This window comes from Nycticebus coucang, chromosome 21, assembly GCF_027406575.1.
Source record: "Nycticebus coucang isolate mNycCou1 chromosome 21, mNycCou1.pri, whole genome shotgun sequence".
NCBI classification, from domain to species: Eukaryota; Metazoa; Chordata; class Mammalia; order Primates; family Lorisidae; genus Nycticebus; species Nycticebus coucang.
In genome coordinates, this window is record NC_069800.1 from 43,237,443 (window position 1) to 43,254,511 (window position 17,069).

The 17,069-nt window shown below is 50.4% G+C and overlaps 1 protein-coding gene across 4 annotated transcripts in view; it reads left to right on the forward strand.

Annotated features, from left to right (window-relative positions):
• Positions 1–17,069, forward strand: part of DLGAP4 (DLG associated protein 4) — a 199,249-nt gene that overhangs the window by 110,778 nt on the left and 71,402 nt on the right. For all 4 annotated transcript variants that reach the window (XM_053573557.1, XM_053573556.1, XM_053573554.1 and 1 more), the window contains 4 exons: positions 771–1,012; positions 2,832–2,946; positions 5,655–5,705; positions 8,683–8,923. In XM_053573557.1, coding sequence (XP_053429532.1) covers positions 771–1,012; positions 2,832–2,946; positions 5,655–5,705; positions 8,683–8,923 — 649 coding nt within the window. The remainder of the gene's footprint in view (positions 1–770; positions 1,013–2,831; positions 2,947–5,654; positions 5,706–8,682; positions 8,924–17,069) is intronic.

Here is a 17,069-nt window from a genome sequence, read left to right on the forward strand (position 1 = left end):
CATCCACTGTGTTACTTAACATGTGTGGAAAAGGGGCTGAGGAGTGCAGAACATGCCCTGCCCTGCAGCAGCCAGCAGAGCCTGGCCTCGGAAGGGCAGAGGAGGTCCCCTTGAGTAGTTACTGCCACCGTAACCACTGAGGACTGGGGGAGAAGGGCTCCTATGGGAAACAGACCCCTTTCTCCAGCTCACTATGTGGCTACCCACCTGCATGCCCCTCTGCTTTCTGTACCTCAGTTTTCCCACCTGTGGGACAAAGAATGCTGATTGACTCTGGGACGCCACCCCGATGTTGATGTGCCAGGGTCCTTTGACTCTCATCCTAGCGTCAGGTGCTGGTTCTGGATCTGGGTCCCTCTCTCTGCAAGTAAATTCCCTCCCTCAGGCCTGGTGGTCTCATCTGTGCAGAGGAACCATAAGCTATCCCCTGAGACAGCACAAGTGAAATTACTGGAACACCACGAGGCTCGGTAAAAGTGGTTGCAGTGGAGGCCATTCTGACCACAGGGCCAGGGGCAAACCCAGCCTGTGATCCATTGAGAAATTTGAGGCTGGAGAGAGGCAGGGACTTGCTTAAGCTCACTCAGTGAGGCTGTGGCAAAGCGGGCTCTGGAACCCTGGTAGCCCTCTCAGCCCAGGGCAGGAAACCAGGCACATAAGACCGAACTCTCCAAGCTAGGGAGAGAGGAAGCTTCAGGACCCAGAGCTGGGGGCCCTCGTCCTCGGTGCATTTTCCAGGTGGCCCTGCTGAGTCCTGTCTCCATACCCAGGTGCCTGGTGGCGGCGGGGAATGGAGCACCGCACTACTGTCCCCGCGGGAGACAGACTCCTCGGCTGAAGGCCCTATCCCGTGCCGGCGCATGCGCAGTGGCAGCTATATCAAGGCCATGGGCGACGAGGACAGCGATGAGTCCGCCGGCAGCCCCAAGCCTTCCCCCAAGACCGCCGCGCGGCGTCAGAGCTACCTGAGGGCCACGCAGCAGTCACTGGGAGAACAAAGCAACCCCCGCAGGTGAGCGCGCGGCCCTGCCCCTAGGGCCCCGCCCACCGACAAGCCCCTCCCACCTGTAAGTCCAGCCCCCTGAGGACCACGCCCGTAAGTGAGCCCCGCCCTTCATATTAGCTCCGCCCACCGTGAGCCCTCACCTGGGAAAGCCTCTTCAGTAATCACCAGCCCCGCTCACAGGCAAGCTTTGCCCCCAGGTGAGTCTCCAATGGGATGTCCGTCCCTGGGAGCCTTGCCTTCCTCTCATTTGGCTGCCCCTGGAGAGCCCAGCCCACAGATGAATCCTGCGCCTCAGCCTCAGATACAGGTGAATTTGCCCTACCCTTAATGAGAACCACTCTGGAGTAATGGGTCCAAGTAAACCCTACCACAGGAGCCACATCTGTTAAATTCTATCTCACAGGGAAACTATCCCAGGGTCCTTCTTCAGGTTAGGAGAACCCTGCTCTTAGGAAGCCCATCACTTGTACCATCACTTCCCAGAGTAGACCAGAGTGCCCTCTGCCCTTGCCCTTGTAACCTATGAGCTCCAAGTTTAGGGAAGGGGGTGAATCCAAAGAGAGATACACAGGCTTTACCTGTCCCAACACCCTTGCCTGGAATTCCACCATTTGAGTCCTATCCTTTTGCCTTAAGACTTAGAAGAGAGAGGAAACAAGCTTATTTCTAGCTCTTCAACTATTGGGGCATGAGCCAAGGCTGCATGGAGGAGGTAGCTGGGGAAGATGAACAGAGGAAAGAGAAAAGGTCAGGTGACAGTGGAAGTGAGGCAGAAATGGGACCACATACTCTGAGAGCAGCCAGGAGGTCCGCTGGCTGGGCAGAAGGTGGAGAATGGCCTCCAAGTTGGAATTGGACCACCACCAGCGGGTCCCAGGTCTGTTCCTCTCTGAGCCTCAGTTTTCCCATCTTCAAGTGATGGGGCTGAGCTGGATGATCTCTAAGACCTCTTTTAGTGCTGAGATTGTATTTCTGTGTATGATCAGTGGTTAGTAAGGTGGGCAAAGTGAGTAGCACTGGAGCTCAGGATGGAAGGAGAGGGAAGCTAACAGAAGTGGCTGCTTTCTGTTAGCAACTGCCTGGCTGGCCCCTGTGCCTGACCCAGAGCATTGTAATCTGCATCACTGAGTCCTCCCACAGCCCCAGAAGAACACATTGTCATCCCCATCTTAGAGGTAAGGAAACTGAGACTTATGCACAGCATGGTGACTTGCCCAGGGAAGCAGAGAAAGGTGGTTTCCAATCCAAGCCGATCTGTATCAGGGACTTGAGCTTTTGGATACTTGGACTTTATCCCCATAACAGGGGCTGGGAGAGGCCTAGGGTCAGGTAGATGTGAGGAAGATGGAAGAGCTGCGGCCATTGGATAAGTGGTGAGTCTTTGAGAGCCTGGTAGAAGCCACTTGGACATCGCAAGGGGACTGATGTCCTTTGGCAGCCCTAACCTAAGGTCAAGGCTATGGACCTTGACTCACCTCCTCTGTCCAATCACTAGAAATGTCCCAGACTTGCAGGGAAATAGGAGGCTGTAGAATTGGGTTGGGCAGGGCCATCCTCTGGCTTAAAATGATCAAATGCAAGCCTGTGCTGCCACCTTGTGGCTATAGTTGGCATAACAGTTGAGGGCCACCTGTGCATCACAGATGGTCAAGTCCTCCAAAAGGTGGAGCTGTCTCCTTGCTCACTGCCCCCCACACTGCCTGGCTGGATTCCATTTCTCCTTCTGCTGCTGGATGACCTTGGCCAGTCTTTTAACTTCCCAGCCTCAGTTTCCCAGGCTGAACAATAGATAGGCTGAGCCTCGTCTGCTCCCCACCCCCATCAGGAGTCTGGACCGCCTGGATTCAGTGGACATGCTGCTGCCCTCCAAGTGTCCCAGCTGGGAAGAGGACTACACCCCTGTCAGCGACAGCCTCAATGACTCCAGCTGCATCAGCCAGGTGAGGGTGGCAGGCAGGCTGGAAGGTCAGTGGGTTTGGGAGAGCCCCGCTTCCCACCCAGGAGAACAGATGCCCAGGCCCACCCCTGCCAAGTGGTACCCAGATGTCGCCTCTGTGTTTGAGTTTGATATTTGTTCCTGAAGCTACCTGTGTATGTCTGTCTGCTCCACCAACCATCCTGTAGCTGCAAGGGCATGGTCATGAGCCTGACCTATGACCCCAAGGGAGGCCCACAGCACTGCTAGAAACCCAGGCTTCCAGCAGGGTTGTGGGCCTTCGCACCTCTCTTTGGGTTCAGAGCCATGAAGATAGAGAACTGGAGACCTGGGTTCAAGTCCTAGTCCTGTCACTGATGTTATGAACCCAGGACTAGTCACCCCCCTCCCTGAGCCTCAGTTTCCTGATCTACCATAGGTGGATTATTATAGAAGAAATGGGATAATAAATTAAATGTGACCAGCAAAGGGTAGCTGCCTTTATGGTCCCCATCATCTTGATGTATGACCTCAGGCAAGTTACTTCTCTACTCTAAACCTCTGTGTCCACCTGTCTGGTAAGAAGTTGGCCTCCAGGGCATAGCCAGCTCTGCCTGTACCAGGAAGGATAATTTATATGCTGCTCACTAAACCGTCAGCTCCTTGAACCCTCACAGCCACCTCCAGAGGTGACTTTATTATCCATATCCTCACTTCACAGATGAGGAAACTGACACTCATTTGATATTTGATGAGGTCATGCAGCTTGGTGAAGGCAAAGCTAAGCAGGGATCTGGTGCTGTCCCAGACCTGGAGCTTAGCCCCTTCCATGTGCACTGTACTTTGGGGTTTGTCAAGGGAGAACCATCCAGGGCTTGAGGGCTCCCTGCTTGCTGCAGATAGGGAAATGAGGCCCCAAGAGGGCACACACCGCTGGTAGCAGCACAGGTAGGCATGGGACAGCCAGGGCCAGGGACAGGCCCAGGCTCCTTTCTGGCAGGAACAGGCCTTGACCCCACTGTGCGCAGGTCCATGACCAGAGCTAGGTGAGGATGGCAGGCAGGCTGGATGGTCAGTGGGAGCCAGGGTCCAGCACTCTAGACACCTAGGAGTCTGACCTCAGATGTGGGGAGGGGTAGAGCAACCCATCTCGAGGGACCCTTCACCTTTGCCACCCTGTTCAAGGCCTCAGAAAGTCTCACTTGAATGTCTGTCCTGACCACCTCCAGTCTATACTCAGCAGCCAGAGAGAGCTTTGTTAAAGGTGCTATAAATCATGTAATCCCAGCACTTTGGGAGGCCAGTGCAGGAAGAATGCTTGGGTCTAGGAGTTGGAGACTGCAGTGCCACTGCACTCAGCCTGGGCAACAAAGCACAACACTGTCTCAAAAACAAACAGAATGCAAAGGAGTAGTCAGATCACGCCACTCCCCTGCTCCAAACCTCTCCATGGCTCTCACCTCACTCCGTAAGAAAGCCAGAGCCCTCTACTAGGACCTATGAAGCCCTGTGGGCCCCTCACCCTGCCCCAGCCACACGGGCCTCCGTTCTGGTCCCCACATGCCAAGGTGCCACTTGATTCCTGCCCCAGGCTCTCTACCTTTGCTGTTCCCTCTACTGGGAACTCTTCCCAGGTATTTGCACAGCTGGCTCCTCTTTGTGTTTCAGGTATTGGCTCTAATGTCACCTCCTCAGAGAGGCCTTCCCTGGTCACTGTGTCTAAAGTAGCCCTTGCAGGCACTGTTCCCTTACTCTGCTTAATTTATCTCCGGAAGTAGAATATCTTGCTTATTTACTTACTATCTGTCTCCCTCTTGAGACTGGGATCTCCCTGCAGGCTGGGACCCTGCTGTCTTTTCCCTGCAGTGCCCCAGCACCTGGCACAGTGCCTGGCATGGGGCAGACGTCCAGTAGGTATTTGCTGAATGGACAATCAAACCCATCCCTCCAGGTTCTCCCATCTCTCGATCTTCCTGGCCATTTGCATCTGTCTCCCTGTGGTCTCTCTGTCTATCTCCCCTTACTCACACTCTTCTCCAGTTCTCTCCAATGTGTCTCCATCCCCACATTTCTCTCTGTGTCTGTCTCTCTCTAACACACCCATATCCACCCTGGTGGCTGGCCCTGGCACCTGGAACACCTCTGCTTTTTGGCTATACAAAAAGGCTTATGGAGTCATCCAGGCTGGGGACCCCAACAGGCTTCAACACCTGCTACCTAGCCCCAGCCCTCTGCTAGTCCAAGGTCCTCTGACTACACCCCCCCCAAAACCTCTCACAGACGTTTGAGTAACCCAAGCCACATATGTGGCCTCAAAGTCAGAGATATCCCTGCCTGGGGAAGGGAGGGCCCTGGGCTCTATCCACAGTCTGTATTTCCCAGTGGGCTGGCTGCTCAGGTGTGAGACAGCAGACAGAGCATCCAAGGCCCCAGGGACAAGACCAAGAGAAGGACTTATAAATGGCAGAGAAGTCCTTAGTAATGCCTAGCCCCAGAAGGAATGAATCTCCCATCCTGGGAGGAAGCCAAGTGAGAGCTCCCAGCAGCTGGATCCCCGCCAGTCTCAGAAGGAAGTAAGACCAGCCAGCCTCAAGTTCTTTTCTTTTCTTTTTTCTCAAGTAAATGACATAAAAAAAAAAAAAAATGCCTCAAGTTCTCTTGCAGCTAAGCCCAAAATCCCACCCCAGCCCCATCCCTGGGCCTCCCATAACCCTCACCCTCTCTTTCCTACAGATTTTTGGACAGGCCTCCCTGATCCCCCAGTTGTTTGGCCATGAGCAGCAGGTCAGTATGTTTCCTTCTCTTGCACCCCAGTCCGAGAGCCCAGGGCTGGGCCCCATCACCCAGCTGGGGTGGGAAAAAGCACAGCCCCCACCAGGAAAGCCACCTCCAAGGCAGTAGAGTTGAGGCTCAAATTGGTGTCCTGATACCTCCAAGTCTCTTCCCCTTCACCTCACTTCTCTTTGCTTCAGTTTGTTCTTCTTAAAAATGGGGAAGAATGAACTAGCATGGATGGGGCAAGAAATAACCCCAGGATAATGGGAGGTATTCTCTGAAAATCTGGCTCCCTCTTCTCCTCCCGCAAAGCCGGAGTCAGGCTCAAGGTGATTTATTTTATTGGGACAGGTTAGGGCTGGCGGTTGTGGTATTAGCTTCTATTTCTGAAAAGTCTCCAGCTTTTCCTCCCTTTTGGTCCACTTGTGGGACCGTCTGGCCACCCTAAAGGCACCCCCTCTCATATGTACCTATCCCACCCCTGGGAGTGGCCATCTCTTCCCTTGCAGGACCCAGCCCCAAGATTAGAAAACAAGGCAGGAAATGTGCTCCAAGCTCAACCCCTCTTTACAACCAGGATGGACAAGGGACTTGTGCAAGGCCACCCTTCCCAGAGGGGCAAACTAGGACAGACCCACATCTCGTGATTCCAACATGGATGCCTTATGTGTCCCTCTCACCCAAGCCTAAGGAATTGTGTGCTCCTCTTGAACACATTATTCAAGAGGGTCTTTAGGGAGCCCACTGTGGGCCAGGTGACCTCTTCCTCCCCTAACTTCAGTAGGCACGTAGTAAGGATGTGATGTGTTAATACGCAAGGCACCCAGGGCAGTGCCCTGCACACATTAAACTCTCAGTGATACACACAGCAGCAGCACTGGCCAGTTGCCCTTTCCACAGAGCTTGGGACCAGCTTAAACAATATTTGTAAACTCCATGTTGCTGCCAGCCTGGACACACACTCCTGGATGCTATTCTCAGCAAACAATAGGAATTATCTCATTTAATCTTGGCAACAGCTCTAGGAATTGGGACTATAAATCGCTTCATTTTATGGATGGAGAAACGGAGGCCCAGAGTGATTAAGTGACTTGCCCACATTCTTATTGCATGGAAATGATGGACCCAGGAGTGAACTTCTCAGCCGTCTAGTTCTGGAGCTGGGCTGTTTACTGCGTGTTCCCAAAGCAAGACCTCATTGCCATTGACAATCGTGAAGATCTCGCCATATACTTCAGGTTGTGGCTTTGGAGGATAAACACCTATCTCTTTAATGCCCAGTGAATTTTGGGTTTGCCACATAGCCTGTATTTTAATTTATTAGTGCTTATTTATTATCCAGCAGAACTTTCTTTTTTTTTTTTTTTTTTTAGAGACAGAGTCTCACTTTATGGCCCTTGGTAGAGTGCCGTGGCATCACACAGCTCACAGCAACCTCCAACTCCTGGGCTTCAGCGATTCTCTTGCCTCAGTCTCCCGAGTAGCTGGGACTACAGGTGCCCGCCATAGCACCCGGCTATTTTTTTGTTACAGTTTGGCCAGGGCTGGGTTTGAACCCGCCACCCTCGGCATATGGGGCCAGCGCCCTACTCACTGAGCCACAGGCACCGCCCCCTATCCAGCAGAACTTTCTGCAATGATAGAGATGTTCTATAATCCATGCTATTCAATAAGGGAGCCACTAGCTAACAGTGGCTCTTGAACAAGTGAAATGTGGTTAGTCTGACGACGGAAGTTTATTTAATTTTAATTACTTTAAACCTAAATAACCACATGGCTAGTGGTTGCCATATTGGACAGTGCAGATTTAGACCTTTCCATACATCTTGCAAATTGGGTGACACCACCACCACCTATTTGTTTGGCCTGCAGTCTCAGACGAGGACACATTTCATGAGGAGAAAGTGACCCAGGGAGGATAGTGATAACCTGGGGTCACACAATGGTGGGACAGAGCTGGCCCCAAGCCCAGGTCCATCTTTTCCTTCAGATGGTGCTCTGTCAATGTGTGCCCCTCCTCCCCTAGCCAGGCCCTGCTCCGGACCTCCGCCTTTTGTTCATCTTTGACTGGCTGCCTCCCAGCTTATACTCTGTGGTCCTCAGTCACCAACATGGCCTGAGCCATGGGTCAGACAGCCCATCCAGAACTCCCAGAGAGCATGTAGATGGTGAAACCCATCTATGCTCACACCCCCAGCTTCTGAATTGCAGGGTTCTAGACAGTCATCTCTAGAGGGACACTTAGGAACCATCTAGATGAAGCTGAATTAGATGCAAGATGGTAAATGGTATACACACTACCATTCTCCATATTGCCCTTGGCAGACATCACTAATCAATCCTCACTGCCACTACCCTCACTTCAGTCTTATCCTCTCTATCCAGACTATGGCATCAGCTTCATTTCCAGTCTCTGCCAGACCCTTTCCCCAACATCCATTCTGTATACCAGGGCTAGATAATGCTTCCTTAAATACACATTTGGAATGTTGCTTCTGCCCTGTCCTCACTTGGCACTTCTGGCAAGTATCTTTTTCTCATTAGCCTTCAGTTTCTTTGCTTGTGAAATGAGGGGATTGGGCCATAAGATAGTAAATATCCAAATACCTACTGTCACCCCCATTCTGACATTCTGGAGAGATTTTACTAATTGATATAGACTCTTTCATGCTGAATTCAGATGTGACCTTAAAATCCATTATCAGTCAATCAGTCTGGACATACATACATAATCTAGCTAATATCCTGCAATATTCCAACTTTCTCCTCATTGCAGAGGTGGGAAAATTGAGGCCCAGAGAGATGAGTGGGCTGGTTTCTTTCTTAAGGACTCTATCTACCCATCTACATGCTGAGTGAGATGGGAGGTGTGTGGGCTGAGGTGGGGCCCCAAAGATTGTCCAGCCCTGCAGCGTAGCCTACCGCCAAGCACCCCTTCCCCCAGGGTGGGCAAAACTGGTCCCTGTCACCTGCCTTTGCCTGTCAGGTACGGGAGGCAGATCTGAGTGACCAGTACGAGGCAGCCTGTGAGTCGGCCTGCAGTGAAGCAGAGTCCACAGCAGCCGAGGCGCTTGACTTGCCGCTGCCCAGCTACTTCCGCTCCCGCAGCCATAGCTACCTGCGTGCCATCCAGGCAGGTTGCTCGCAGGAGGAGGACAGTGTTTCCCTGCAGTCCCTCTCCCCACCACCCAGCACCGGCAGCCTCAGCAACAGCCGCACGCTTCCAAGTGAGTATTGTGATGGGAGAGGGGACCCTAGGGACCATGCCTAGTGGGCCAGTGGGGGGCTGGGGGGTTTGAGAGCAAAACCAGGAGGTCTTGGGGCTGAACTTCTGAGCACCTGCTGAACTGGAGCTCCAGTGGGGGTCACAGAAGCAGATGCCACCCTGGTGGAGGGAGGGGCGTTGGAAGGGGCTGGGACTTGGGGACACTTGGTTGCTCCCTGGCTTAGAGCAGCCACCTGCCCATAGTCAGGGTTTAGTGAAGCCCCACCTACCTGTTGGGATTATTTGGGGTAGGCAAACATTTAGGGGAGGGAGGAACCTTCTGGGAAGCGGATGTAGTGGGAGGGTGGGATCTGCAGTGAGCTTTCTCCAAGGGACACGTTTGCAGTCTCTCTCATATTCACAATCAGGGGATCTTCTGGATTCTTGTTCTGAATCATCTGATGATAACCCATGTGTGATCAGAGAATAAAAGGGGACTCTGTGTGACTGAGCCACCTATAAAATAATAGAAAATTAAGACCAAGAAGAAACAGCACCATTTCTGATTTAGTAGAGAGAGTTTTGAGTTTAGTTCTCCTCCCTGAGCCTAAGTTTCCCCATCTATAAATTGAGGGGCTAAGCCAGAGTCCAGAGAGCTGTTGGGGAAATGAAATAAGATGTGCATGGGATGTGTTGAGGCTGGGCCTTGCACATGGGTGGAGCTTGACCAGTGGTGGCTGTTATTACTGGTTCTCAGACTTGACTTTGAGTTTTCCTGACAACCAAAAGCAACTGGGGTTGGACTGTGTAGAAAGAGAGAAAACCACTTCAAGTGCTTAACTGATACTCGATGTACATAAATGAACTTGAATCTCATAGATTTCTTTCTTTCTTTTTTTTTTTTTTTGAGACAAAATCTCACTCCCTTGAACCTGGGTAGAGTGACGTGGCATCATCATAGCTCACAGCAACCATAAGAGATCCTCTTACCTCAGCTCCTGAGTAGTGGGGACTATAGGCATGTGCCACCACCCCCAGCTAGTTTTTCTATTTTTAGTAGAGATAGGGGTCTCACTCTTGCTCAGGCTGGTCTTGAATTCCTGAGCTCAGGCAATCTACTTGTTTCAACCTCCCAGAGTGCTGAGATTACAGGAGTGAGCCACCATGCCCAGCAAACCATAGATATTCTTTACACAGGTAACCAATTTACTGACTGAATGAACTGGTGTTTGCAGGGGCCAGAGCCAGAAACAAATGTCTCACTTTCACATTCTTTCTGGTCCCCCTGCCCTGCCCCTGGGTGATATCTGGGGCAAATTGCTGGGCTTTTCCTCTCACTTTTAGTACTTAAAGGACAGTCTCGTTTTCAGATATTAAGAGTCCAGTGTGGGCTGGGCATGATGGCTCATGGCTATAATCTCAGCACTCTGGGAGGCTGAGGGAGGATCACATGAACTCAGGAGTTTGAAAACAGCCTGAGCAAGAGATAGACCTCATCTCTACTAAAAATAGAAAAATTAGCTGGGTATTGTGGCAGGTGCCTGTAGTCCTAGCTACTCAGAAGGCTGAGGCAGGAGGATTGCTTGAACCCAGGAGTTTGAGGTTGCTGTGAGCTAGGCTTATGCCATGGCCTAGCCTAGGCAACAGAGTGAGACTCTTGTCTCAAAAAAAAAAAAAAAAAAGAGTCCATTGTGGTCTAATTTCAAAATTTCAGTTTCATCCAGCTCAAATCTCATATACCTGCAGCTAGGGCTTGAGTTGGGCTGTGCAGGCCACAGTGGGGAGTGGGATGTGGTGGTCAATGCCTTCTCTGTTCCTTGCTCACAAGGGGCTGTTTCTGGTTCCTCCAGGTGAAAGGTGGCCAGGGAGGTGTTGTGGCATCAGGATTCTGACTCCTGATGGGGGGAGTGGGGAACATTCAGGGAACCTTCTGGCTCCCTGTCCCCCTGTGGAGACTCCTGGTGCCTCCTTTCCTGACATGGGCTGGCCTCGTTCACCCACTGCTCCTTATTCTCCCTTTTCCTTCTGATGAGCCTCTTCCTCTCCATTCAGCCTCTTCTTGCTGGGGACCCTGGTCCTGCTAGCCGGGCATCTTGGGTAGAATCCTCTGAAGACAACTCCAGCCCCACTTTCTCCCTCAGTGACAACCTTCCTAATCCTGCGGCCTTTTAATACAGTTCCTGTGGGTCGTGACCCACAGGTTGAGAACCACTGTGCCCATTTGTAAACAAGTATCTTTGCTTGTATAACTCTGAAAATATGGACGGGTCTGCTGCAGCCTTCCTTCCAGACCTGCTGTTACAGGTAGCCCTGGCAGCCTGTCCATGTCAGAGGCCTCTGAACAGAAGTTAGGCCAAGGTTCTATGGTATCCACATCTAGGGAGAGCCCTGCCAGGTTCTCCAGGTACTCTGCTACAGTCCCATAGGAGCCTTGAGTAAAGATTCATGTTCCCCATGGCCTCACGTCCATGAGAAGTTCTCTAAGCACGACGTGGGCCTGGCAGGACATACAGCACCCCTAGCAGTTCTCTTCAAATAAACCCACACTCACCAGTTTCCCCAACCCCCATCACTCATGAATGGACTGAAGGTAAGGGATGGGCTGCGTATCCCAGAACTGCCTGGTCCCTGTGTTAGTTGGTCGCTCTTACTACAATAATGCTGCATAACAACCAACCACAAAATCAGTGTAGTACAACAATCAACACTGAGTTCTTGCTCCTAAGTTTGTCAGCTGGGACAGCTGTGCTCCAAATGTCTCCCATCCTCCTCCTGGACCAAAGGGTCCTCCTGGGACCAGTGGCCTAGCCAGGGCATGTTCTCCCTTCATGGTGATAGCAGAAGGCAAGAGAGCAAGCCGAGCTAACGACACAGCACATCTCAAGACCTCTGTTTGTGTAATATCTGCTAACATCTTATTGGCTAAAGTAAGTCATATGACTGAGCTCAAAGACAAAGGGATGGGGAAATACCCTCTCACCTTTGCGTAAGAAACAGTATTAATATGGCAAAGGGAATGGCTACCAGAAGGAGTAAAGAGTCAGTGTCGGTAAATCAATCTGCCATAGTCCACTTGCTTGGTCACACTTATCCACATCTCTTCCACATAGAAAACACTTACTCCCAAGATCCCCAAAAGTCTTTCCAATCATGGTCTCAAAATCTGATGCTCTGAGTCAAGTCTGGAATTGACTCCTCTTTTTTTTTTTTTTTTTTTTTGGCCGGGGCTGGGTTTGAACCCGCCACCTCCGGCATATGGGACTGGCGCCCTACTCCTTGAGCCACAGGCGCCGCCCTCTTTTTTTTTTTTTAATGAGACAAGTTCTCACTCTGTTGCTACCCAGACTGGAATGCAGTGGTGTGATCATAGCTCACTGCAGCCTCAAATTCCTGGCGTCATGCAAATCTTCTGCCTCAGCCTCCCAAAGTGCTGGGACTACAGGTGTGCTCCACCATACCCAGACTAAAGAGGTTCCTTTTGGTCAATCTATGATCTATAAAAACAAATTAGGGCTGGCCCAAGTTCTACTCCCTGGGGTTGATTTCCCAATCCATTGTTCACAGCTCTTGGCTCTGCTCTCTGAAAGCCTTTCCTTTTCTATCAGCACTTTGCTCACTGCTTCTAAAGAGAACGTTGGAAAGTATGACCTTGGACAGCTGAACATCTTCATTAGCCTGTTTTCCTCCCAGAAGAAAGTTGGAGAGCTAGATGTCTTTTACATATTGAATGGTTTTAATATCTAGCCTAAGCTGATCACTTTTTCCCATGCACCTACCTCAGGCACTATATGGTGTTTGCTATGTATTTGATTCCATGGAACTCCATGTGCCAAAAGCCACACCTCAATTATTTTTGAGTCTTTTCTCTCTCTCTCTCTCATTAATTATGCTTCAATCTTAGCTTACTGTAACCTCCGAGTCCTGGGCTTGTACAGTTGGAGGTTGTAGTGAGCTACATCAGCCTTCTGGGTCCATACCCTTAAGCTTTCCGTAAGCCCTTTTGAGCAGCTGATAGCATCTACTAAATGGTACTTTGGTGTTTTTAGCATATTAAAAAAGGTATCATAACCAGATTTGATCTGGTTCACATGCTGTATCTTAATTGCCTATGATCTCGGCTTGATCTTTGGCCCCAGACTATATCTTAAAATTTGAGAAAGAATTACTGGTTGGAGAGGCTGAAATTGACAGATTTATTTTCCAACTAAATAAGTTCTGGACTTTCTCTATTTCCTCTAAATAGTCCTTGCAGATTGGCTGTTTCTTTTATGAGTTCCTCTCTTCTTGTAAGTCTTCATCCAATGCAGCCAAAGGGAGCAAGAACTTGCTTTCAACATTTTACCCGGAAACTATCTTTTTTTTTTTTTTTTTTTTCTTCGTAGAGACAGAGTCTCACTGTACCGCCCTCAGGTAGAGTGCCGTGACGTCACACGGCTCACAGCAACCTCTAACTCTTGGGCTTATGCGATTCTCTTGCCTCAGCCTCCCGAGCAGCTGGGATTACAGGCGCGCGCCACAACGCCTGGCTATTTTTCTGTTGCAGTTTGGCTGGGGCTGGGTCCGAACCCACCACCCTCGGCATATGGGGCCGGCGCCCAACTCACTGAGCCACAGCCGCCGCCCATCCAGAAACTATCTTACCCAAATTCATTTGCTGTCTTGAAGTTATTATAGATGACAGTTTTATTAAGAATTTCATCTTCTAGCCGGGCGTTGTGGCGGGCGCCTGTAGTCCCAGCTGCTCGGGAGGCTGAGGCAAGAGAATTGCGTAAGCCCAAGAGTTAGAGGTTGCTGTGAGCCGTGTGATGCCACAGCACTCTACCCAAGGGCGGTACAGTGAGACTCTGTCTCTACAAAAAAAAAAAAAAAAAAAAAAGAATTTCATCTCCATATATATAGGGGTCACTTGACCAAGCACGGTGGCTCATGCCTATAATCCCAGCACTCTGGGAGGCGAAGGCAAGTAGATTGCTTGAGCTCACGAGTTCAAGACCAGCCTAAGCAAGAGCGAGACCCCATCTCTAAAAAATAGCCAGGCGTTGTGGCAGGTGCCTGTAGTCCCAGGTACTGGAGAAGCTGACACAAGAAAATAGCTTGAGTGCAAGAGTTCGAGGTTGCTGTGAGCTATGACGCCACTGCACTCTACCCAGAGCGACAAAATAAGACTCTGTCTCAAAAAAATAAAATAAAAACTAATAGGGGTCACCTTTTCTCAAGCTTCCTATAACAGCTTACTCATTGTTTACTTACTGCTTGGTCTCAGAACCAATGTCACATTTTTTCAGTTTTTATTGGTATTGCACTCCACTCTTGGTACCAGTTTCTGTATCAGTCAACTATTATCACAGTATGCTGTGTAACAAAGAAAGACATGATTTCAGTGGCACACAACAATGAGCATTTGTTTGCATTCGTGGGTTTACAGATTAACTCATTCTGCTTTATACATCCTGCGTCTTCTTCTTGGGATTCAAGGGTGTTCCCAGAATCAGTAGCTTAGCCATGTTCTTCCCATGGTGATGGCAGAAATGTAAGAGGGCTAATCTCACCAACAAGCATGTTTCATATCTCTCTTTGTGTTCATCTGCTAACATTTGGTTGGTGGCACAGGCACATTCTCACATGACTCAAATCCAAGATCCAGTGAAATACATTGCACTTGTTTTTTTTGAGACAGAGCCTCAAGCTGTCACCCTGAGTAGAGTGCCGTGGCATGACAGCTCACAGCAACCTCCAACTCCTGGGCTCAAGTGATTCTCTTGCCTCAGCCTCCGAAGTAGCTGGGACTATAGGCACCCGCCACAACGCCCAGCTATTTTTTGGTTGTAGTTGTCATTGTTGTTTGGCGGGCCCAGGCTGGATTCAAACAAGCCAGCTCTGGTGTATGTGGCTGGCTCCTTAGCCGCTTGAGCTACAGGCGCTGAACCCATTGCACCTTTTTGTGGGAGAAATTGTGGTTACCTAGCAAAAGGCATGAATACAGGGAAGAATTAGGAATTCAGGCCAATAATTCAGCACCCCAGCACATCTTGTATGGATGATTCAGCATTTGGCTTTGCATGTACGGATCTGGGGGCTCCAGATATTCTCAGTTTGGGGGTTTAGCCCAAATCAAGATAATCAAAGTATTATGTAGCAATGTCTCATACTTACCCAGAAATGTGTGCACCCATGCACCCACTTAGAGACATATATAAAGTCTTGTACTCTTAGACCTATATGTAATACGAAAACAGATATAAAAACACCATACTGATATTCTCACATGTATACACATGTATCTAAGGTCACACACCTGCATACACACTCACATACATGTGTGTCTCCTTCGAGGCTTGTGCTACCTCCATACATGTGAGGAAATCATGCCTCTTGGAGATGAGGGCCGCCAAAAAATTCACCCTCCCAAGTTCCTAACCAGCGCCCCCTCCAGGTCTCCGTGGTGATCACACATACTTGCTTCTCTTTCCTTCACCCTTTGATCCCCTTATGCTCAGTAAGTAAACTCACCTACCTCACAGGGAAAGCCTAAGCCGCCAGATTTTTGATTCTGTGGCCAGAGCTATAGCTGGTCCATATGATGCTTTTGTGCTGAGTTAAGAAAAAGTGCTCCTCCTTAAGACACTTAACTGCCATCTGTTGAAAAGCTATCAGCTGGGTGGCGCCTGTGGCTCAGTGGGTAGGGCGCCGGCCCCATATACCAAGAGTGGCGAATTCAAACCCAGCCCCAGCCAAACTGCAACAACAAAAAAAAAAAAAATAGCCAGAGGTGGGCGGCGCCTGTGGCTCAGTGAGTAGGGCACCGGCCCCATATGCCGAGGGTGGCGGGTTCAAACCCAGCCCCGGCCAAACTGCAACAAAAAAAAAAATAGCCGGGCGTTGTGGCGGGCGCCTGTAGTCCCAGCTGCTCGGGAGGCTGAGGCAAGAGAATCGCGTAAGCCCAAGAGTTAGAGGTTGCTGTGAGCCGTGTGACGCCACGGCACTCTACCCGAGGGCAGTACAGTGAGACTCTGTCTCTACAAAAAAAAAAAAAAAAATAGCCAGAGGTTGTGAAGGGCGCCTGTAGTCCCAGCTACTCGGGAGGCTGAGGCAAGAGAATCAACTAAGTCCAGGAGTTGGAGGTTGCTGTGAGCTGTGTGACACCACGGTACTCTACGAAAAACAATAAAGTAAGACTCTGTCTCTACAAAAAAAAAAAAAAAGAAAGAAAGAAAAAGAAAAGCTATCAGCTGGGCACAGAGGCTCATGCCTGTAATCCTAGCACTTTGGAAGGCTGAGGTGGGAAGATGGCTTGAGGCCAGGAGTTTGAGACCAGCCTGGGTGATAGCAAGACCCCATTTCTGCAAAAAAAAATTTTCAAACACTGGCTGGGCATGGTGGCTACACCTGTAATCCTCAGGAGGCTGAGGCAGGAGGACTGCACAAGGCCAGGAGTTAGAGGTTGTAGTGAGCTATGATCATGCCACATGTATCCTAGTCCAGGCAACAAAGTGAGATCTTGTAAAAAACACATAGACACAAAACAACTATCTCTATAGATACACGGTTTTTATTAGAATAAGATCCCTTATTTCTATCTGCCAGAAATTTGTCATAATAATAATATCTATATTGTACACGGCAGACCCCCTTATATGTGGCATCCTTAATCAGTGTAAAAGTTGTACCATCATATGTGGTCAGCCTGTGGTCATCACCTCCCCAACATAGGCACATTCTCACTTAGCCACTGTCTCCCTGCAGGGGTCACCCCTCCTCAGAAGGCACCCGCACCCCCCCCCCCCAGCAGAAGTGAGCAGCCAGACCTGCCTCCCCCCCAGGGCTGAGGGACGTGAAAGCTCTTTGTTCCTCTCACATGGGCACATGGGCACTCAGGCCGTGTGTAGGCAGGTTGGGTAGGTAGGGGTGGGGGCAGTTACTGAGACAGTGGGAACTTGGCAGGAGCTAGACCCTCTTGGGTGGCCATGGGCAGATTGTGGCTAACCACCCACCCTCCCACCCCTGCGGGTCTGGCCAGCTTCCTAGCAGCCAGTGTTTCTACTACCCACCCCACCCCACCCAGATTCCACATTCCAGGAATAGCTCTGGCAGGTGACTGGCAGGCGGGGGGCAGCTCCAGCTGGGAGCAACAGCTTGGCTGTTTCTGCATGCCCCTCCCACTCAGAGGA